We start from the raw sequence: 24,440 nt of genomic DNA on the forward strand, positions 1-24,440 counted from the left end.
GCCCGTCCGCATTGCCGTGCTCCTCTGACCTGCGGTATGTCATGTGGTAATCATAGGCAGACAGTATGATGGCCCATCTCTGTATGCGCGCTGCTGCCATTGTAGGAAATCCCTTATGTTCTCCAAACAGCGCAAGCAAGGGCTTGTGGTCCGATATTAAGTCAAACTTGCGCCCCCACAGATATTGATGGAACTTCTTCACCCCAAACACCAGGCTCAATGCCTCTTTTTCTATCGGTGAATAGTTTTTCTCTGCCGGAGAGAGCGTGCGGGAAGCATAGGCTATTGGATGTTCATGCCCGTCTGGTGTTGTGTGCTGTATCACTGCTCCAATCCCATAAGCAGAAGCATCACATGCAAGCGAAAGCGGCAGACGTGGATCATAGTGAACCAGCACTTTGTCACTGGTCAAAAGCTCCTTGCATTTGCCAAAGGCACTCTGCTCCGCCTCGCGTCATCTCCATTTAACTTTGTCTTTCAGTAGCCTGTAAAGTGGGGCCAAAATTGTGCTTTGCTGAGGCACAAAACGTCCATAGTAGTTAACTAGGCCCAGGAAAGATCTGAGCTCTTTAACATTTCTTATTATTTGAGCATGGTAAGTAGACACCACAAGTCAACTACGGCAAGTCAGTCAGGACAAACAACGCTGAGTCAGCATGCACATCAATACACCACAGAAAGTCATGTATTTTACTTTGTGGAACCGATACTGTTAATTATGAAGCCGATAACAATAGTTTCCGATATTACGTTTTTAAGCGTTTATCGGCTGATAATATTGGACATCCCTAGTCTTAACTCATTCTCCTTCTATGCCACATCAATATGGAATGCACTCCCAACAGGTGTAAAAATAAAGTGGATCCCTATCCTTCTTCAAAATCGCACTAAAAGAACACCTCCAGGCAACTACAACCCTAGACTAATACCCTCCCTCCACCATATCCCACTTCCCCGGATTTTAAATAATCAAATGTATATACTTGTTCTTATGCTTTCTGAGCTCACTATGTTAACTGATCGCTGTACATATCCTACGAAGTGAGACCTACAACCTAAATCCCCCCTCCATTTGAAAATAATGTAAATAATTCATTGTATATACTTTGATGATTAACTTGTGTGATGACTGTATTATGCTGATAGTATATATTTGTACCATGAATTGATTAACATGGACCCCGACTTAAACAAGTTGAAAAACTTATTCGGGTGTTACCATTTAGTTGTCAATTGTACGGAATATGGACTGTGCAATCTACTAATAAAAGTCTCAATCAAAACCATATCTATCAACTCACTAGCTTACTCACAATCCTCATTGATGTAGACCATAACCAACTTTGTTTCATGCTCACTGCCAAGTTCCCCGAACAGCTCGTACAGCAAATTAATACGCTTGTCTTGATACAAGGAATAACGTTAGCTAACTTAGCATGAACTTAAGACAAGATTTATGCTGCCTAGCTAGCTAGGACTTCTCTTACCTCTCTCATTCCTCGCTGCTTTATCCCTGCTGTGGGAGAATAACTTTCTGATATCCATCTAGGAGTTACAGTTACAGTCAAAATCATATAATTATCAATCAATCAATCAATGTTTATTTATATAACCCTAAATCACAAGTGTTTCAAAGGGCTGCACAAACCACGACATCCTTAGTAGAGCTCACATAAGGGCAAGGAAAAACTCACCCCAGTGACAGTGACAATGATGACTATGAGAAACCTTGGAGAGGACCGCATATGTGGGCAACCCAGCCGGTTACAGTAATCGAGACGAGACGTAACAAACGCATGGATAATGATCTCTGCGTCGTTAGTGGACAGAATGGAGCGAATTTTAGCGAAATTATGGAGATGAAAGAAGGCCTTTTTAGTGACGCTTTTAATGTGTGATTCAAAGGAGAGCGTTGGGTCGAAGATAATACCCAGATACTTTACCGAGTCGCCTTGTTTAATTGTTTGGTTGTCAAATGTTAAAGTTGTATTATTAAATAGAGGTTGGTGTCTAGCAGGACCGATAATCAGCATTTCCGTTTTTATAGTTAACAAGTTGTTGTCGGCTAACTACCTACCTCACGCAGTCATTCTCATCGCCCTCTAGCTACACTTGAATAAATTACAATGTTAATTAGCCATGTGCGCATTGTTTATTTACAGTAGCACACAATGACCATACTAAGTGGTATGTGCGCTGTAGTCCATGCTATGTAGACTTAAAACTCTAAAGTGATTTTTTAAAAATTTTTTATTGGTGAATTTTTTACTGGTGCACTGCAGATCAATAAATATAGATTAAATAGAAGATTAAAATAAAATAAAAAAATCGGTCTTAGCCTAGGCCCTGGAGTGGGGGTGCAGACTGAGGCCAAGGGAAAAAAAAACAAAAAAACAACCACAACTCATAGCCATAGTACACATCCCTCTTGTGTGTGTAAGAGGGAAACATCAAAGAACACAGAGGACATTAAAGCAGCAGATACAACCAGACACTTCTACATACAGCTGTGAATAAAAAGTAAAAGAAACATATCCACTGTGGTGGCCTCTGTGGTGTTCCACGCCATCGTCTGATGGGGTGGAGGAAGCATGGCCAGAGACAGAAGCAGACCCAACAAAGCAACCAAGACAGCCGACTCCACTCTCGGCCAGTGTCCAGTCCGCATGGATGAGCGAGGATATGTCCAAGGTGACTGAGGTGTCCGACACCTGCTCACCCAGTCAAGACACCGCGAAGACTCTCCGTCCCAGCGCTCAGTGCTAGCTCTGCAGCCCTGTCCCCCTCATCCGCATCTCCTCCAGTACATCCAAACAGACTCTGGTGTGGCAGACACCCAGCAGCTGGTCTCCATGGCCAAAAGGCTCCCGGGAGGCAGATCCAGAAGTCCACAAAAAAAGCACCACAGAGGTCACGAAAGTGCCACCCCTTGTCACACAGTCCAAAAGGGTCCCGGACCAAAATGCAAAAAAATATAATAACACATGAAAACAAGAGGGAAACACAAAAGGATGACACAAGAGCACAGAGCTCCTGCCTACAGCAGCCACTACAGCAGCGCCATCTTGGAAAAAAAAAAAAAAATTGTTTCATACATAAATATAATGCTACATACATGATTATTATTTACTCTACATGCTATATGCTTCATACAGAAATATGATGTACTGTACAAGAAAGAGTTAATACCACTGCAAAGTACCTGTCATTACTCGTATTTCTTTACACCTCTGCAGGATTCATGAAAGTTATCTTCTGAAAACGTGTTTTAATACATTTTGTGTGCATGTAAATGTAATAATTGTTTGTCATTCTTAAAAATATCTCTATTTGTTTTTTGGCCCCTGCAGATAAGCAGCATTGACAAATCAGAATGTTTTGTGGACAAAAACATGACATGATCGTCTAGCAGTACCAAATGGATTGGAGAAGCAGAAGACAACTTCACTTTTTCTGGATCGGATAATGTTTGGTGTTTAGACCATTACACTTTTAAAGACGATCGATGTTGTAGGGTTTTTTTTTTTTTACTGTAGTGTACAGAATGGTAATTGTACTCTTTTTCCTGTACATCAGCACTGCAGCTTGTCTTGGTTAACCTTAACCAGGGATCTTCAATGTTTCACAGGCCAAGAACGCACAATCTGATGGTTAGAAGGCGCGGGAACTGCCTACTTATACACAATATCCTATTTAAAAAATCTGATTGTTTGAAATTGACCCTACGGATTTTTGCTTTTGTACAACACTAAAATATTCAAAGAGTACAGTTTAGCACTACTAATCGCCAGCTATTTAAAATGCTAACATGAATAGAATTTAATTAGTTTTGATTTAGGGCTTCACGGTGGAAGAGGGGTTAGTGTGTCTGCCTCACAATACGATAGTCCTGAGTAGTCTAGGGTTCAATCCAGGGCTCGGGATCTTTCTGTGTGGAGTTTGCATGTTCTCCCCGTGACTGCGTGGGTTCCCTCCGGGTACTCCGGCTTACTCCCACTTCCAAAGACATGCACCTGGGAATAGGTTGATTGGCCCTAGTGTGTGAATGTTGTCTGTGTTGGCCCTGCGATGAGGTGGCGACTTGTCCAGGGTGTACCCCGCCTTCCACCCGATTGTAGCTGAGATAGGCACCAGCCAACGGGAATAAGCGGTAGTAAATGGATGGATGGATAGTTTTGATTTAAACCTGTGAGTTATAGTGAGTAGAGTGGCCATGTCACTGCCATTTATAAATGATTAAGAAAGATATTTACAAAAAAAATTGCAGCAGGATTTAAAAAAGGAAAATAAATACATTTATAATCAACCCCCGGCCTCACTGGGGGTCGTGGAACACCTGTTGAAGACCTCTGACCTACAGCTGTAATTAAAAAAACATGCAATGATTAGGGCCACAGAGGAAAAAAAAGGTTTTGCTGTAGTGTTTCCATCCATCACAGGAGTTATATACTAGAACGCCGTGCGTTTGGCAAATTTCAGCAAAGTCAGAACACTATTTTATAATTTAAATATGCCAAAGTGCAGTGTGGGGGCCACCTACAGCAATTGGTTTAACAGCCTGCAGCACATTGTAAGAATGTGTGCTCGAAATAATAGATTCACATCCAAATAGTGATTTTTATTTAATTTAGACGCTGTAGACCCTGTATCAATTCTTCGTGAAAAAGGAGCTGAGCCAGAAGGCAAAGATCCCAATTTACTGGTCGATCCAAGTTCCCATCCTCACCTGTTATGAGCTTTGCATTATGACTGAAAGGACAAGATCACGCGTACAAGCGGCCGCAATGAGTTTCCTTCGTCGGGTGGCGAGGTTCTCCCTTAGAGGAGCCAGATGAGGTGACTCGGACATCTGGTCAGGATGCCCCCAGAATACCTCTCTGGGGAGGTGTTTAGGGCACGTCCGACCACAGGAAAGACGGGAACATGTGTTGTCTACCAGCTGGCCTGGAAACGCCTCGGGATCCCCCAGAAGGAGCCAGACGAGGGGAATGGGGAGAGAAGTCTGGGCTTCTCTGCTTGTGCTGCTACCCCCACGACCCAACTTCGGTATACATATCAAATTGTATAATTATTGCATTAATGAGAATTTGTCCAAGCTTAACAGTTGGTATAAAACTTGACATTTTAAGCTGAATAAGGTACATCTGGCAACATTTTACAGTATGTAAGTTAGTCAAGTTAAGAGCAGCACAGCATGAACACACAGATTGCTGATAAAGACTTAATTTTTTGAATAAAAAGTTGTGTTCATTCTTCAATGACATTTATTACAAACGAATGGAATTTTTGTAACCTATTGATGGAATTGTGCATAAAACATATAAAACTTCCATAATTACTGTTATGGTACAATTCACACACAAGGAGTATGAAGTATTGCCACTATGACAGAATTAAGGAGAGAAGAGCAGGGAAAAAAAGGAATATTTTCAGTTTAGCGAGAGAACTGCCTTCTGTCACTCCTTCCTTTGTTGACATGCTTAAACATTTTTGACTTGTTCACATTCGACTTCTGGTATCCAAAGCCACCGCCGCCACCTCGTTTTAGCAGCTTTGCACCTTTGCTGCTGTTGACGTCTGGAGGGGAAAACTGTTAAGGAAATCAGAGCATCGCTTTGGCATGAGACGACAAGTGAATCAACAGAAAAGGATACTGAGATCCACGTAGGGAGGAACTTTGAAGCCAAAGGACAAGGCCACCATGAGGAGGTCCAGCGTTTTGACGCTGTAGATCTGTTTGAGCGAGTGCGAGTCGTAAGCCCTCACGTAGGACTTGTAACCCTCTTGGGCCGACTTGTGGAGATAGTAGTTCTTCTCAATGAGCTTCTCCAACTGTTAAGCAGATATTTAGCTCACATTGGTAAGGCGTACAAGTTAGACATCTTGCAAATGTGATGAAAGTCTTACCTGGGACTGAATATCAGAGATTTTACTCCAGGAAAATTCAAACTCGCTCAGGGGAACCTGCGGCACACAAAATACTTGACATGGTACATTTGACAGTACTGCGGTGTCGGCAAGCACAAGCAGAGCAAAGTAAAGACTTACACTCAATCATAATGTACCTGAACCATAACACCTGAAGTACACTTACACTGAGCATGTGCTTCACATACTGGCACGACTGGAAGAGAATGTCTCCGCCCGGTGCGAGACCTACATCAGTGTTTTTCAACCACTGTGCCGTGAAATAAAGTCTGGTGTGCAGTGGGAGATTATGTAATTCCACCTAATTGTGTTAAAAATATATTCGCACACAAGTAATTATAATCCGTAAATAATGTGCCGTTGTTGAGTGTCTGTGCTGTTTAGAACTCGGCAGAGTAACCATGTAATACTCTTCCATATCAGTAGGTGGCAGCAGGTAGCTAATTGCTTTGTAGATGTTGGGAACACATTGTGTAATGATCACAATATGCAAATGACCGCGGGAAGCAGCATGCTAAGGTATCTAACCAAAAATACACAAAAGGCATCGAAGCTTAGGTATGGCTATGCAAAACGAATATAAAACTGAACTGGCTGCGAAGTAAACAAAACACAAAATGCTGGACAACAGCAAAGACTTACAGCGTGTGGAGCAGACGGCGTCTACAAAGTACATCCGTACATAACATGACAATCAACAATGTCCTCACAAAGAAGGACAGCGTCCGCACAACTTAAATAGTCTAGATTGCGAAAACAAAGCAGGTGTGGAGAATAGCGCTCGAAGACATTAAACTGCAACAGGAAAATGCCAACTAAAAAGGAAAAACACCAAAATAGGAGCGCAGGACAAGACGTAAAAGACTACACACAGGAAAACAGCAAAAAAGCTCCAAATAGGTCAGGGTGTGATGTGACAGGTGGTGACAGTACACTTACTTTTAGACAAGAGCCATAGTGATGCATGCTTGCTTATACTCTAAAGTCATATCCAACAATTGCCACAACCACTTTTTATTGTCAATATTGGCTACGAAGTTTCGCTTTTTAATGATTTCTCCCTGTGGTGTGCTTCAGGATTTTTTCAATGAAAAAAATGTGCCTTGGCTCAAAAAAGGTTGAAAAACACTGACCTACATAACCGTGTCAGGTCACGCATGTCTTTCAGATCATGTTTTTTCTTAACTTTTTTTTTTTTAACAGTCTGGTGTGCTCTATTGGAGTACTTTGGCAGACTTTTAGGCAGAATCTACAAAAAAACTCTTGGATATCACTCACACCACCTGCTGGCCAAATGTGATATTAAAGTGTATGTAATGCATTCAATTGTTGCATCTGTTGTGGCTCTTGGAAATGACAATACATGTTTGTTAGTTTAACTAGCAAAACCATTCGGTCAAAGTATAATAACATATGTTTTATGTATTATGTACTGTATATGTATTGTGTGTATTTTGCCAACATGGTAAATCATATGATAGGACAGGATGTATAATGTTTTTCTGTCACCTTGAGGAAATGACAGGTAAGGACAAAGTTATGTAATTTGGACAATGACGTACAGAAGAGAGCAGATCTAGTTCATTTTCAGTTGTAAGCCATTTGTATTTCTTGACAAAACCTCTCCAAACCTATCCAGCTATGGATTGGTGGCTGGTTAAAAATAATAAATACAGGATGCGTTATTTTATTAAAGGTAATGTTTACAAACACGTTTGAGAACTGACATTGCAGAGAATCAAACCCACATTATGTGGCATAAAAGGTATTTGCGTAAGCGGTTTGGAATAAGTTTGCTGCCATTCTAATGGAATTTTAAGAAATATTTTTTATTCTCTATCTCTCCGAACTGACCACAACAAAAGGCCACATTTTCAATGGAGCTTGGGCGGTTTATGAGTTGTCCAATCTCCAGGCCAAATCTGAACCGAGTCCTTTAAAGAGTCATGTGGTACAAGCGGGCAACGAGGCTTCACACAATCATTTTCGGCTCCTCCCCTACATGATGCAAGCCTCGGTACGCAGTTTGCGAAACGCCCCCTCTCTTACTCGACATTTTGTCCCATCACTATATATTACCCTCGTCTACCCACATCCAGACTGAAGACTGAAATAGCTCTCAAACATTGAAAAATACAACTCTAAAGCAGTAATTAACAGAATTATCCATCCATTTTCTACCGCTTGTCCCTTTTTGGGGTTGCGGGGGGTGCTGTTTCCTATCTCAACTGCATTTCGGGCGGAAGGCGGCGTACACCCTGGACAAGTCGCCACAAAGTACTTTATTAATCCCTAAGGGGAAATGAATATGAATAAATAAATTATATTAAACATATATGAAAGGCCTACTGAAATGAAATTTTCTTATTTAAATGGGAATAGCAGGTCCATTCTATGTGTCATACTTGATCATATCGCGATATTGCCATATTTTTGCTGAAAGGATTTAGTAGAGAAAATTGACGATAAAGTTTGCCACTTTTGGTACTTCCTGAAAAAGCCTCGCCTTTACCGGAAGTCGCAGATGATGACGTCACATGTTGATGGCTCCTCACATATTCACATTGATTTTAATGGGAGCCTCCACAAAAACAGTTATTCGGACCGAGAAAACAACAATTTCCCCATTAATTTGAGCGAGGATGAAAGATTTGTGTTTGAGGATATTGATAGCGACGGACTGGAAAAAAAAAAGTAAAAAAAAAAACAACACGATAGCATTGGGACGTATTCCTATGTTTTTAAATACATTTACTAGGATAATTCTGGGAAATTCCTTATCCTTCTATTGTGTTGCTAGTGTTTTAGTGAGTTTAATATTACCTGATAGACGGAGGGGTATGTCCACGGGTGTCTTGACGCCATGTGTCACGGGTGTCGACGGCAGCTTTATGGACGGCACAAGCTCAGCTGATATCCGGTAAGTGACGACTTTTTAACCACAATTTTCTCACCGAAACCTGCTGGTTGACATTCGGTTGGGATTAATGTCTGCTTGACTGCGCTCTGTACCATAGTAAAGTTTTAGCTCCGGGAATTTTAAACAAGGAATCACCGTGTGTTTGTGTGGCTAAAGGCTAAAGCTTCCCAAATCCATCTTTCTACTGTGACATCTCCAATATTAATTGAACAAATCGCAAAAGATTCAGCAACACAGATCTCCAAAATACTGTGTAATTATGCCGTTAAAGCAGACGACTTTTACCTGTGTGTGCGTGACGTCCTGCGTATACGTCATCATTACACGACGTATCCAAGACGAAACTCCCGGGAAATGTCAAATTGTAATTTAGTAAACTAAAAAAGCCATATTGGCATGTGTTGCAATGTTAATATTTCATCATTGATGTATAAACTATCAGACTGCGTGGTGGGTAGTAGTGGGTTTCAGTAGGCCTTTAAAGATGTGCAATGATGTGTATATTATCTTTAAAATCAGCGCAGAGAAGTTGTCTTATAGATGAACACCTAAAATCAATTTTTAGAGTTTCAACAGCGCAGCTCCATCCATCTTCTACCACTTATTACCTTTGGGGTCGCTGGAGCCTATCTCAGCTACAATCGGGCGGAAGGCGGGTACACCCTGGACAAGTCGCCACCTCATCGCAGGGCCCAGCACCATCCAACAAACATGAATTAAGTCGTTGCCAAGTATTGATCTTAGACAAGAGCATTGAAAGAAATTATTGGATTGCAAACACCAAATGTTTGCAGTTTGTTATGTCACCTGACACTGAAATAAACAAAAATGGTTGTAAACTAATTGGAATTATGCTATTCCGAGGTGTTAAAAAGTACAACGTACATCACACTGTGATCACAAATCGTAAAAAAATCCAAATTGTGTGGAAACTATGTCCATGTATAAAGATCAAGGCACTTCATATGATCCAAATGTTGTAATTTTTTTTACAAGTTCCACTCAAATTTAATCAAAACAGAATATAAAGTGAAGCTGTTTTCTAATCAAATTAATCAATTATTTGTTGCAGCCCTGAATTACAATGGAACCTTGATTTACAAAAGCCTCTACTTGTGACTTTTTGGGTTGACAAATGTTGTGCATGCCACTTCAAGCCACTGGGGGACACCTCTCTAAGAAGATCACTGTACACACAGGCATAGCCATTTTGAAGAGGCTACGTTACATCCTGTACAGAGGGGCGTGGCCATTTTGAAGAGGCTACATTACATCCTGTACAGAGGGGCGTGGCCATTTTGAAGAGGCTACGTTACATCCTGTACAGAGGGGCATGGCCATTTTGAAGAGCTTTGACGGCGAGCAGCACTTCAGACGTGTTTATTTCTACAATTGACGTATTGTCGCCCTTTCTTATAGAGTACTTTATGTAATCAGAAAAGCTTTACACGTGTCCAAACTCTCACAGTCGCACTGTATAGCTTTGGGTTGGTAGACAACTGCTTTGAGCTAACACTTGAGCTAGTTAGCCTTTGGCTTGCTGCCCCTTCAGTTCAAAGATTTTATCATCCATCCATTTCCTACCGCTTATTCCCTTTCGGGGTCGCGGGGGGCGCTGGCGCTTATCTCAGCTACAATCGGGCGGAAAGCGGGGTACACCCTGGACAAGTCGCCACTTCATCGCAGGGCCAACACACACAGACAACATTCACACTCACATTCACACACTAGGGCCAATTTAGTGTTGCCAATCAACCTATCCCCAGGTGCATGTCTTTGGAAGTGGGAGGAAGCCGGAGTACCCGGAGGGAACCCACGCATTCACGGGGAGAACATGCAAACTCCACACAGAAAGATCCCGAGCCTGGATTTGAACCCAGGACTGCAGGACCTTCTTATTGTGAGGCAGACGCAGCAAGTCTTTAAAGGCCTACTGAAATTTGATTTTCTTATTTAAACGGGGATAGCAGGTCCATTCTATGTGTCATACTTGATCATTTCGCGATATTGCCATATTTTTGCTGAAAGCATTTAGTACAGAACATCGACAATAAAGTTTGCAACTTTTGGTCACTAATAAAAAAGCCTTGCCTGTACCGGAAGTAGCAGACACATCGCGTGACGTCACGGGTTGTAGGGCTCCTCACATCCTCACATTGTTTACAATCATGGCCACCAGCAATGACAGCGATTTCGGACCGAGAAAGCGACAATTTCCCCATTAATTTGAGCGAGGATGAAAGATTTGTGGGTGAGGATAGTGAGAGTGAAGGACTAGAAAGAAAAAAAAAAGGCGAGGGCAGTGGGAGCAATTCAGATGTTATTAGACACTTTTACTAGGATAATTCTGGAAAATCCCTTATCTGCTTATCGTGTTACTAGTATTTTAATGAGATGATATGGTACATGAAAGTTGGAGGGGTGTGGCCACGGGTGTGGTGACCGCCAGTGTCTCTAAAGGAAGCCACGCAGCTGCAGGAGGACGAAATCTCCGCTCATAGCTACGGTAAGAGCCAACTTATTGCCACAATTTTCTCACCGAAACCAGCCGGTTGACCGCTCTGTTCCATAGTGAAGCTTCACCTTCGGGAAATTTAAACAAGGAAACACCGGCTGTGTTTGTGTTGCTAAAGGCAGCTGCAATACACCGCTTCCCACATCCATCTTTCTACTTTGACTTCTCCATTATTAATTGAACAAATTGCAAAAGATTCAGCAACACAGATGTCCAGAACACTGTGTATCCATCCATCCATCCATTTTCTACCGCTTATTCCCTTTCGGGGTCGCGGGGGCGCTGGCGCCTATCTCAGCTACAATCGGGCGGAAGGCGGGGTACACCCTGGATAAGTCGCCACCTCATCGCAGGGCCAACACAGATAGACAGACAACATTCACACTCACATTCGCACACTAGGGCCAATTTAGTGTTGCCAACACTGTGTAATTATGCGATAAAAGCAGACTACTTATAGCTTGGATCGGGCTGAAAAAAAATGTCCCCTGCAACCGGTGACGTCAAACGCACGCGTCATCATACCGCAACATTTTCAACAGGACACTTCATGTGAAATTTTAAATTGCAATTTAGTAAACTAAAAAGGCCGTATTGGCATGTGTTGCAATGTTAATATTTCATCATTAATATATAAACTATCAGAATGCGTGGTCGGTAGTAGTGGGTTTCACTAGGCCTTTAATTGTGATAGGACCGGAGAAGATGCACTACCGGCAAACAAGCCGATGAAAGATCTCCTCACACTGCTAGGTTGTGCTTCATGTAGTCACAACTGTTTAATCACTCCGAAACTCTGTGTTCAACAATGCCACAAATATTAGTCAATTCAAGGTAAAATGATTTTCCTTTTTTCAAATTACAGCGACATGGTGGTTAAAGTTTTAAAGCGCACCAACGAGACTTCTGTGTGTTTGCATTTTGACATTTAAGCTTTCTGTAATGTGTTTGGATAAAAAGAGATATTTGAATCATTACCCCATAATGTTGGTTTGATATACATCAGGCATGTAAGAACCCTAGAAGGGAAAAAGAGGAAAACTGTGTTGAAAGAAATGTTCCTCTTTTTTCGTCAAAGTGTTGCCCCGCAAGCCCTGAAAGAAAATTTTGAAAATCCAGACTACATTATCTGTAATTGGGTACTCTATATTTTACCTTTTGATTTATTCTCATCTATAAACCTCTTTTGGGTGTCTTTTTGACACGTCACATGAAATGTTTTTCAGCAGATTTACTAACATCATTATCATTGAAAATGTAATGTAAAGCTCCATCAGATGCATGCAAAAAAATATTTCCCATTGGCAACTCTATGATTTTAGCCACGCCCCCTAAGGTAATATAATACACTTCCGGTGTTTTGACCTCAGTTTAGTGTTCACATCCGTTACATCAAATATATACCTTCTCGCTGGCTACTAATAAATACTGTCAAACTACAACTGGATCAGAACTAACAGTGTCCGGATTTAACCTACGTACTTAGTGGCCTAGTGGTTAGTGTCCGCCCTGAGATTGGTAGTTTGTGACTTCAAACCCCAGCCGAGCCATACCAAAGCCTTTAAAAATGGGAATCATTGCCTCCCTACTTGGCACTCAGCATCAAGGGTGGGAATTGGGGGTTAAATCACCAAAAATGATTCCCGTGCGCGGCCACCGCTGCTGCTCACTGCTCCCCACACCTCCCAGGGGGTGAACAAGGGGATGGGTCAAATGCAGAGGACAAATTTCACCACACCTAGTGTGTGTTACTATCATTGACACTTTAACTTAAATCATCAAATATGATTAGCAGCAAAGTACAAACCCCGTTTCCATAAGAGTTGGGAAATTGTGTTAGATGTAAATATAAACGGAATTAAATGATTTGCAAATCCTTTTCAACCCATTTTCAGTTGAATGCACTACTAAGACAAGATATTTGATGTTCAGACTCATAAACTTTATTTTTTTTTGCAAATAATAACTTAGAATTTTATGGCTGCAACACGTGCCAAAGTAGTTGGAAAGGGCATGTTCACCACTGTGTTACATCACCTTTTCGTTTAACAACACTCAATAAACGTTTGGGAACTGAGGAAACTAATTGTTGAAGCTTTGAAAGTGGAATTCTTTCCCATTCTTGTTTTATGGAGAGCTTCAGTTGTTCAACAGTCTGGGGTCTCCGCTGTTGTATTATACGCTTCATAATGCGCCACACATTTTCGATGGGAGACAGGTCTGGACTGCAGGCGGGCCAGGAAAGTACCCGCACTCTTTTACTACGAAGACAAGGCTGTTGTAACACGTGGCTTGGCATTCTCTTGCTGAAATAAGCAGATAACGTTGCTTGGATGACAACATATGTTGCTCCAAAAGCTGTATGGACCTTTTAGCATTAATGGTGCCTTCACAGATGTGTAAGTTACCTATGCCTTGGGCACTAATACACCCCCATACCATCACAGATGCTGGCTTTTGAACTTTGCGCGTATAACAATCCGAATGGTTATTTTCCTCTTTGTTCTGGAGGACACCACGTCCTCTGTTTCCAGATTCAATTTGAAATATGGACTAGTCAGACCAGAGAACACTTTTCTACTTTGCATCAGTCCATCTTAGATGAGCTCAGGCACAGTGAAACCGGTGGCGTTTCAGGGTGTTGTTGATAAATGGGTTGTGCTTTGCACAGTAGAGTTGTAACTTGCACTTGCAGATGTAGCGAACAACTGTAGTTACTGACAGTGGTTTTATGAAGTGTTCCTGAGCCCATGTGGTGATGTCCTTTACACACTGATGTTGGTTTTTGATGCAGTACCGCCTGAGGGTTCAAAGGTCCATAATATCATCGCTTACATGCAGTGATTTCTCCAGATTCTCTAAACCTTTTGATGATTTTACGGAACGTAATTGGTAAAATCCCTTTATTCCTTGCAATATCTCGTTGAGAAATGTTGTTCTAAAACTGTTTGACAATTTGCTTACAAATTGCTGACCCTCGCCCCATCCTTGTTTGTGAATTACTTAGCATTTCATGGAGGCTGCTTTTATACCCAATCATGGCATCCACCTGTTCCCAATTAGCCTGCACACCTGTGGGATGTTCCAAATAAGTGTTTGCTGAGCATTTATCAACTTTATCAGTATTTATTGCCACCTTTCCCAACTTCTTTGTCACGTGTTGCTGGCATCAAATCCCAGTTATTTGCAAAAATAAAATAAAATGTTTATCAGTTTGAACATCAAATATGTATGGGTTTTTGTAGCATATTGAAATGAATATGGGTTGGAAATGATTTGCAAATCATAGTATTATGTTTGTATTTACATCTAACACAATTTCCCAACCCATATGGACACGAGGTTTGTAGAATAAAGCCAATAATGCAATTTTTTGTGGTCCCCTTTATTTAGAAAAGTACTGAAAAGTATTGAAATAATTTTGAAACTTGTACCAACATATTGGTATCGGGACAACACTAGTAGTTTTTAATGAACTTGTACTTAAAGGGACAGAACAACCAATGGATGTTTCTTTCAAGCAGTACAAAAAAAAATAGGTGCAATAATTACAAAATTAGTAGTGTCATGCAAAAACTATATTTCAAAAGTGAAGTGAATTATATTTATATAGCGCTTTACATAGTGAAACCCAATATCTATGTTACAATTAAAACAGTGTGGGGGCACTGGGAGCAGGTGGGTAAAGTGTCTTGCTTAAGGACACAACAGCAGTGACTAGGATGGCGGAAGCGGGAATCGAATCTGCAACCCTCAAGTTGCTGGCACGGCCACTCTACCAACCGAGCTATACCGCCCCAGCAAGGAGAAACCCTGAACATGTGTGTGCTCGCGCGAAGTTATGGCCACAAAGGTGGTCACAAACAATCAGTGTGATTGCGCATGTCCAGGAGATCAAAGTGTGAAAAGGGCATGAAATTGGGCATCATGATATGAGTACCTTGGCCTGCTTGAGGAACCGTAAGAATCCAAGCTCTTCAGGGCGCAATATGAGGAGGGCGTGTCCTCTGCCGTTGATGCCTCGAGCAGTTCTTCCCACCCTGTGGATGTACTCCTGTACGCAGGAATCAAAGCTTCATGAAAACTTGACGTTACAAGACAAAGCATTGATATCATGTTACAGTGGAATGATCATCAAGACAAACTCTTTAAGAGACCTTGGGGTCATCCGGGGGGTCGTACTGGACGATCCAGTCCACCTCAGGGATGTCCAAGCCTCGAGCTGCCACGTCCGTACACAGCAGAATGCCAGAGTCAGCGTTGCAGAATTGGAAGAAGGTTGTGGTGCGTTTGGTCTGCTTCTGCTTGCCCTGAGTGATGAAAGGACAAAGTTGGCATTGATAAAGCATCTTTACAAACATGGAAGCATCATGGATGATAAGGCTTACGTGGATGGCCATCACTGGAAGGTCAATGTAGTTGAGTAGCTCGTAGTGGAATTTGACAGACATGCAAGACGAGAAGAAGACCATCAGCTTCTTCTTGCGGTTCTTCTTGAGGAAGGTGAAGAGCAACAGAAAGCGCTTCTCTGAAGGACACACGACATAGCCCTGTAGGACAGAAGCACTTATCGTCACCAGAGGGTCTTATTGTCACATGATGGCTAGGACGTCAATAGTACCTGCTCCAAACCATCCACAGTGGCATTGTCCTTGTTGTCATCGACGCCCACATACAGCGGCTCTTTCTTCAGAGAGACACGAGCCAAGTCTTCCACCTTGCGAGTTTGTGTGGCTGAAAACAGCATGGTCTGTCTCTTCCCTACAAAAAAACACAGGAAAACTCTAACCTTATCAGTTTGACAGCTTTGTATCATACATGTAAAATGTGTGACAATCTCTAATACAAGCAATCCCGCAGCATATTTACTTGTGCAAAGCTGGACAGCCAGTTAACATGTCAATGAACACATTTGTCTGTGCACGACAATCTTTTATCGATTCAAGGCACAAGACCTTAAAGAATTGCCCTAGCCCTAATCAATTACAGTTGCAAATTATTTCCAGATAAGTTTTCAAAGCACAAGCATATTAAAAAGTATCCAGTAACAAAAGAGTCTACATGATTTTACTGTGTCACAAACTAAAAAATTGTAATTATTGTGGCCAAAAAATATCGCACAATATCACAATTATAGTTCCACTTCAACTTGAAGACTGTATATGTCCATAGCAGACTCTTAATTATAAATAGGTTAGTGTTTTATGTTTGACTAATTTCCATTGATCAACCTTTTTCTAACATTTCTCACAAAATAACATTCAAGTATGTATGACTTATGCGGATATTGCATCGGATCAATATCGGTTAATACTCAAGGCTCCAATATTGATATCTGTCATATTTCTAAAAGGCCAATATTTTAATGTCATGACAGAATGATTGCATGGAAACATGGTGTGAAAAAGCAATTAATACACCCTTTCATGGTTTATCGCTTGTATGTGGTGTGATGTCAGGAATCCTCTCAAAGATTACAAAGAACAAGACATACTGGGCAGCAGCTTGATGATCTGTTTCAGTTCCTCCTCAAAGCCCACCTCCAAGATGCGGTCAGCCTCATCGATGATCAAACACTGCAAGTTCTTGAACATGAAGCCAGGTGTGTTCTAAAAAAAGTTAACGTTATTTGTAAGCATTTACAACATTGCAAATCTATCATTCCCCATTTGAATGACAAACTGTCTCTCTGCAACAGCCTCGAGCAAAATGTAATGCCACCACTTTTTGGCCGCTAATTTGGCCAGTATGACACATACATCTCACTCATGCTGTACAGCGTCTGTTCCTTCACAGCAACTTTTATAACTTTCATAATAAAAAGCATTACAGTAAGACCAAACTAATCCACAAATAACATGTCACTTAAAGTACCAGTATTGAATAATGGAAAAATTAATGCTATTTATATGCTGAGTAATGTTTCATTTTACCTGTTAAACTATATCCAGTTATATTTCCAATACGCAATGTATGTGAAAATATTGTTCAAACATCCACAAAACGCCACAATTTCAAACAGCCATTTTGAATATTGCGCTTCAAATGACTTAAGCATCTTCAGTAAATCGGGGATCTAATGATGTCACATGGGGAATTAATCTGCACCGTGACCTTATCAGCAGATCAGTCATACTGGAAATACGCAAAAATGGGAAAGATGTGCTGTTTCTCATTCACAATCCCCATTAAGACAAGAACACATTTACATTTCCTTTTTTTTTTTTAAATGCATTCTAAACCGTATTTTTTTTTTTTTTTAAATTCAACTAACAATTGAGTCAACAGAAGCTGCTCTATCATTCCAACAAAGCCTTATGAATAATTTTTAATACATGGGAAACAATGGCAAAGAATATGGCAAATAATGAAACTAGTGCGAGTCATTGCGTCTACTGCGCACATTCAGCCCTCTAAAAAAAACAAAACGCCAACAATAGTCCATTTACATCTTCTGCCCTGATTAACAACCAGGTATTAGAAATATTATTACTGGCGATAATGTTAAGGACTTATTTTTAGCGGTGCATTGATGACAGAGAGCTAACTAGCTTGTATTGCTGTTTAGACATAATGAGCCGACTGCAGCTGCATCGCTTAATTCTAAATTACAAATCATGCCTCTCACTTAGGTAGAACAATGTGAGCATAAACCATCTAAACGATAAAATATTAAGATCCCATCAGTCGGCATCCCAGTGAGAGCAGACATTGCAGTGTTTGTTTTATAATGTTTGTACTTTTTATTTCTTGTTCAGCACTTAGCGTTAGTGCTGCATCACTGAAGTATTGGCATTAAAAAGTAAGGCCAACGTTGCAAATTGAAGAATTTATTTATGTCTTTGGCATGTTTTGTTTTTACACGCAATGGTTTTTCTCTTCCTGCATTGTGGCAGCCACTGGATGCGCAGATATGTGCATTCTCCTTTATGTCTGGCAAAACATGAGCGATGACAGCTCCAACTACCATCGGCAAAATAATTTGTTGGTTACAAATCATTTTTGATTTTTATCGATTGTTGCATCATTACTAGTTGCTGTGATTTTGAAAAGAATGTCTCGTTTTTCATGTTAAAAATGAGGCGTGTCCTTGGGACACAAGGAGAGTAAGTTTAAAGAACTGCACTTTTTGTACTTTTGCTTATCGCCCACTATAATTGAGAGACACAGAAACACATCTTTCTTTTGTTTAGTATTTTAAAGACAATAAAATACACTGGCAAGATTCAGCTTATATGATGGGAGTGACCATTGTAGCCTTCATCAGACGGAGGCCAAGTTAGTGAGGTGGACGTGACTTTATGGAGCTAATGTGGAACTTGGAGCCAAGCTGTGCCTACATAAGTTGAGTGCTTACCCAAAACCAACTGGAAACTTCCCCAGTCAAATAAACAACTGTTCAAAGAGTGAGTCACTATAATATTGATCATAATATATGCAGCACATCACCGTACAACTACAGTACATAAGCTGTTGAGCTAGGTGTGTACAAACCAAACTTGAAATGTGGGCTAATACTTTACAGATACTGTAATATGATTGTTCATGTTTTTTTCAATCAATAGAGGTATGTGTCCTATCGCATTTGTTGTTACTTTACAAACTCAAAAGCCATTCAGCCGATAATGCAAGAGGCTAGCTTTGCTCTTGCTATAGCTATCTTACGGCTAATGCTGCAGAATGCCATCGAAAACGATGTGTTTTTACACTAAACAGTTCCTCAGTGGTCACTCTAACAATAATGTCAGTACAGCTTGGTTATTATCCATGTTAGGGAATGCAAAGTAAGTATTGTTGGCAGTTTTTGGATGTATTTTAAAGTGATTTAGAGGCAGAATTGATTGATCCCATTAGCTGCATTGCTGGCCACCGAAAATGTGCTGATTTTAGAATTCAACAAAACAACCCATTGTGTTTTTGTCTCTCACAAGGATTGCGAATAATAGGCAAATTTAAAAAAAAAAAGTGCATTTCCCCTTTAAGGCATGTTTTCAGAGATAAAGGTAACGTACCGAGCAACATCAACAATGTTTATAGCTTTATCTTAATCATTTTTATTAACTTATTTCATTACAAATTACATAATTTCGTAACGGCGCTTTGAAGAGATGGAACATTTTTGCTCACTAATCAGTAGCTGCTCATATCTAGCAGTGTGTCTCGCTTTTGTTTAATGATAAATTAACAGTAACAATAGTGTCTATTGTGCTTCACTGTTGTAGTGGTCTAAATTTTAGGTTTAAACACTACAAACTCTAAAAATCTTAAAATAGGGTTGGGCGATATGGCCTTTTATTAATATCTCGATATTTTTAAGCCATGTCACGATACACGATGTATATCTCGATATTTTGCATTCTTTTTCATACTGCATTAATATAAGCTCATTTTAAACTTTCATGCAGAGAGGGAAAAAAACTATTATGTCAATTTACCAAAACTGTATTTATTAAACAGTTATTAAGCAGTGGCAAACTCATGTAATTCCAAAACAGAAAGTCCAAGATTGTCAGAGACATTTTAAAACAAGCTATTAGTGCAATTTTCTGCATGATGTCATTATATTAACATATCAAAACACTAAATTAAAGAGCACTTTTTGTACAGAACGCAACTACAATAGTTTAAAAGAAAGCGCACTTTTGTGCAATGTCACACAAGATATTTCAATAACTGTCAAATAAAAATAAACTGCATAATATGAAATCAAATGGTTTATGTCCATCGCTATGTGGTAAGTTCCTGTGGACGTTATCTCCTTCGGTTGTAGACACATTTCTTCATATGGTGTTGATCAGTTGGTTTTAGCTGCGGGCATTACACTACAAGCTCTTTCCACTCCTTATGCTTTTTTTCACAGACAGCGAGCGCACATTCTTACACACGTCACGTACTGTCACGTCATACATCACATACGTATACGCCCTCGCCCAGCAGAGAGGTAGCAGCGTGGCTAACGTTAACTGTGATGCTAGCGGGGTGTTGCGAGGCATAATACGAGAGAAAGAAGGTGCGAATCTGGTAACAAATGAAGGAAGAATTATTAACATTATTTCTAAATGAAACCGATTGGTTATTCGTTATTAGGTGTAAAATGTTGTATTTTCACTTGTATATTTATAACTGTTCTTTAACCAAGCAAAATGTTTTTACTTTATAATTGAAGCAATTTTTAATAGAATACTACATTACTAAAACATTCGATAGCTGCAGCACCACATAAATCTCATATTAGTGAAGGTAGACGTTCGCTCACCTGAAGGTGGTCCAACAGGCGACCGGGTGTTGCCACCACAAAGTTTACACCATTGGCTAGTTTTTGGGCCTCTGCTGAGCGGTTGCTGCCGCCCATGATCAGGCCATAGGTGTGCACGTGGTGTGTCATGAGTTCTTTCAGCACACCGTATGTCTGCATTGCCAACTCACGTGTCGGAGAAAGAATCACTACACCAGTCCCTGCAGATAGACAGTGATGAGAGATAACGAACATACTAGAGTAAATAAAAGTATGATGACAATCAATTACCATACTGACCCAAATACAAGTAGAACCTAGGGCTGCGCAATAATGGAAAATGTTTTTCTTAAACCTTCGATATAAAATATTTAAATTGCTCTTTGTTATGCTGCAATCTTATGGAAGATTAACATCGCAGGACCTTGCAATGTGACTGTCATGGCAATTCTCAAATTGTGCAGCAGCCCTAGCAGGATGTCCTACAGTTGTGAGCAAAATTATTCAACCCCCCCACAATTTGGGTGTTTTAGCAAATTGGACATTTATTCCGTATTTTGTTTATAGTCATATCAAATAAAGCTGCATTAAATAGACAAATGCAACTTGAATTACAACATTATATTTTGTAACATACCAGTGTCATTTCTCTTAAAATCTCATTGACAAAATTATTCAACCCCGTGAAGATCATAACTCTTAAGAACAGAATTTGAATAAGGTATTTTCAATCAGGTGTTGAAAACACCTGTAGATGTGATTAGAACCATAACGAGCAACAATTAAACTGATTGAAAAAGACTGTGACGCTCAGCTTCTTGTAGATGGTCGATGGTGTATTTGCAACATGGTGAAGTCCAGGGAGTCAAGAGAGGAGGTAATTTCTCTTCATAAGAAAGGATATGGATAGAAGAAAATAGCAAAGACATTACACATTCCAAGAGACACAGTTGGAAGCATAATTCGCAAGTTTAAAGCTAAAGGCACAGTGGAAACACTACCTGGGCGTGGTAGAAAGAGAATGCTGTGTGCAACTGCTGTCCGGTATTTGAAGCGTACAGTGGTGAAAAACCCCCGGGTAACAGCTGAGGAACTACAACAGGACATTGCAGAAGGGGGAACGCAGGTTTCGTCCCAGACAATAAGGTGCGCACTACGAGATGAAGGCCTCCATGCCAGAACTCCCAGGCGCACCCCACTTCTGACTACCAGGCACAAGGAAAATAGACTCCAGTATGCCAAATATCATCTGGACAAACCCCAAAGGTTTTGGGAAACTGTTCTATGGAGTGATGACACAAAAGTGGAACTCTTTGGGCCTAGTAATCAACTATATGTCTGAAGGAGAAAAAATGAAGCTTACAAAGAGAAGAACACCTTGCCTACTGTTAAGCATGGTGGGGGGTCAATCATGCTCTGGGGCTGTTTCTCTGCCTCAGGTACCGGGAATCTCCAGCGCGTTCGAGGCATTATGAATTCTATTTCCTACCAGGATATATTAGCTGCAAATGTCATGAAGTCAGTGACGAAGCTGAGGCTTGGGAGACGTTGGACCTTCCAACAGGCCAACGATCCCAAGCATACCTCCAAATCAACATCAGAGTGGTTGCAGAAGAAGGGCTGGAAGACTGTGGAGTGGCCTTCACAGTCGCCAGACCTAAATCCTATAGTAAACCTGTGGTGGGACTTGAAGAAGGCAGTTGCAGCACGAAAGCCCAAAAATATGAATGAACTGGAGGCCTTTGCCCAAGAGGAATGGGCTAAAAGACCTGTAGATCGCTGCATGTGTCCAGTTATGTATCACGTTTGAAGGATGTAATTACTGCCAAAGGGTGTTCTACTAAGTACTAAAGATGCATGTAACTAGGGGGTTGAATCATTTTGTCAATGGGATATTAAGAAAAGTGTTTATTTTTTGGTATTTTGTAAAATACAGTGTTACAATTTAAGTTGCATTTGTCTATTTGACACATCTTTATTTGATATGACTATAAACAAAATACGGAATAAATGTCCAACTCGCTAAAACACCATAATTGTGTGGGGGTTGAATAATTTTGATCACAACTGTACAGTCGTATCAATACATTAAGTACAAATTAAGATTTGGATAAAGTGTGACTGTCATTACCATTTCTGGGCATAAACTTGAGTTTATAGATGAGCTCTATGGAAGGTATGAGGAAGGCCAAGGTTTTGCCACTTCCTGTTTTGGCAGCAGCCAGCACATCTCTGCTCATTAAAACAAACAAAAAATACATATTAGAATCACACAAAGCATTGGTCTAACACCTATGTGATGATATATAGTTAAAGGAAATAATGATGGGGCGGCAGTGCTCAGTGGTATAGGGCAGGTTGTTTGGAGACACTACAGGGTTTGCTGATTCCTCCATCCAAGTTATTGCTGTGGTGTCTTTGGGCAAAACACTTTACCCACCTTGTGCCAGTCATAAAGGCCAATGGCCAGGTTTATGTCAGTCTACAACAGTGGTTCTCAAATGGGGGTACGCGTACGCTTGGGGGTACTTGAAGGTACGCCAAGTAGTACATGAGATTTTTTGAAAATATTCTAAAAATAGCAACAATTAAAAAATCCTTTATAAATATATTTATTGAGGGATGGCGTGGCGCAGTGGAAGAGTGGCCATGCGCAACTCGAGGGTCCCTGGTTCCATCCCCACCTAGTATCAACCTCGTCACGTCCGTTGTGTCCTGAGCAAGACACTTCACCCTTGCTCCTAATGGGTGCTGGTTAGCGCCTTGCATGGCAGCTCCCTCCATCAGTGTGTAAATGTGTGTGTGAATGGGTAAATGTGGAAGTAGTGTCAAGGCGCTTTGAGTACCTTTAAGGTAGAAAAGCGCTATACAAGTACAACCCATTTTGAATAATACTTTAACAAAGTATGAATGTAAGTTCAATAACTGTGAAGAGAAATGCAAAAATGCAATATTCAGTGTTGACAGCGAGATTTTTTGTGGACATGTTCCATAAATATTGATGTTAAAGATTTCTTTTTTTGTGAAGAAATGTTTAGAATAAGTTCATGAATCCAGATTGGATCTCTATTACAATCCCCAAAGATTATTACTTCTATGTGTAGAAATCTTTATTTATAATTAAATCACTTGTTTATTTTTCAACAAGTTTATAGATATTTTTATATCTTTTTTCCCAAATAGTTCAAGAAAGACTACTACAAATGAGCAATATTTTGCACTGTTATAAAATTTAAAAAATCAGAAACTGATGACATAGTACTGTATATTACTTCTTTATCTCTTTTTTTCAACCAAAAATGCTTTGCTCTGATTAGGGGGTACTTGAATTTAAAAAAATTTCACAGGGGGTACATCACTGAAAAAAGGTTGAGAACCACTAGTCTACAACATGAGAACTGGTCGACAAATACAGCGTACCATTACCAATTAAGGATGGACAATTTGGCCTAAATTCTATACTGCAATATATTTTGCAGCCTCCTGCAATGATGATATATATCACAATGTATTATTTGGTATGTAAATGACAATAGAACCATTTCAAAACAGTTTACAAAGCAGGGTTTCCCCTAGCTCGCAGATATACATGTAGGGGTGGGAGCGTGACCATGGGCATGGTCAATGTAACATCTTATAATTTGCATAATTATTGATGCATATGCATATATATTTATTTTTTAATTTTTTTTATGCTAAAAATAATGTACATACATTTACAAACAAGTCTGTTATAAGTAATTTGTATTAACATATTTTTTATAATATCGTTTTGCTCTATTTTTGTAATTGTTATACCAATGGCAGCTACTAGTCTTTCAAGTAGAAGCTATTTTTCAGCC

General features: G+C 40.3%; 2 protein-coding genes across 5 annotated transcripts in view; one reads left to right on the forward strand and one right to left on the reverse strand.

Annotated features, from left to right (window-relative positions):
* The window catches only part of LOC133564377 (glycerol kinase-like), a 74,358-nt gene extending 69,100 nt beyond the window's left edge, over window positions 1-5,258 (forward strand). For all 3 annotated transcript variants that reach the window (XM_061918631.1, XM_061918633.1, XM_061918632.1), the window contains one exon: window positions 3,351-5,258. In XM_061918631.1, the coding sequence (XP_061774615.1) occupies window positions 3,351-3,364 (14 nt within the window). In that variant the 3' untranslated portion in view covers window positions 3,365-5,258. The remainder of the gene's footprint in view (window positions 1-3,350) is intronic.
* Window positions 5,242-24,440, reverse strand: part of ddx18 (DEAD (Asp-Glu-Ala-Asp) box polypeptide 18) — a 29,351-nt gene continuing 10,152 nt past the window's right edge. For both annotated transcript variants that reach the window (XM_061918629.1, XM_061918630.1), the window contains 10 exons: window positions 22,730-22,830; window positions 20,620-20,819; window positions 16,858-16,972; window positions 15,985-16,124; window positions 15,752-15,913; window positions 15,521-15,673; window positions 15,304-15,417; window positions 5,908-5,964; window positions 5,655-5,832; window positions 5,242-5,577 (listed from right to left, as the gene is read on the reverse strand). In XM_061918629.1, coding sequence (XP_061774613.1) covers window positions 5,435-5,577; window positions 5,655-5,832; window positions 5,908-5,964; window positions 15,304-15,417; window positions 15,521-15,673; window positions 15,752-15,913; window positions 15,985-16,124; window positions 16,858-16,972; window positions 20,620-20,819; window positions 22,730-22,830 — 1,363 coding nt within the window. In that variant the 3' untranslated portion in view covers window positions 5,242-5,434. The remainder of the gene's footprint in view (window positions 5,578-5,654; window positions 5,833-5,907; window positions 5,965-15,303; window positions 15,418-15,520; window positions 15,674-15,751; window positions 15,914-15,984; window positions 16,125-16,857; window positions 16,973-20,619; window positions 20,820-22,729; window positions 22,831-24,440) is intronic.

Source organism: Nerophis ophidion, linkage group LG13 (assembly GCF_033978795.1).
Source record: "Nerophis ophidion isolate RoL-2023_Sa linkage group LG13, RoL_Noph_v1.0, whole genome shotgun sequence".
In the NCBI taxonomy this organism is placed as follows: Eukaryota; Metazoa; Chordata; class Actinopteri; order Syngnathiformes; family Syngnathidae; genus Nerophis; species Nerophis ophidion.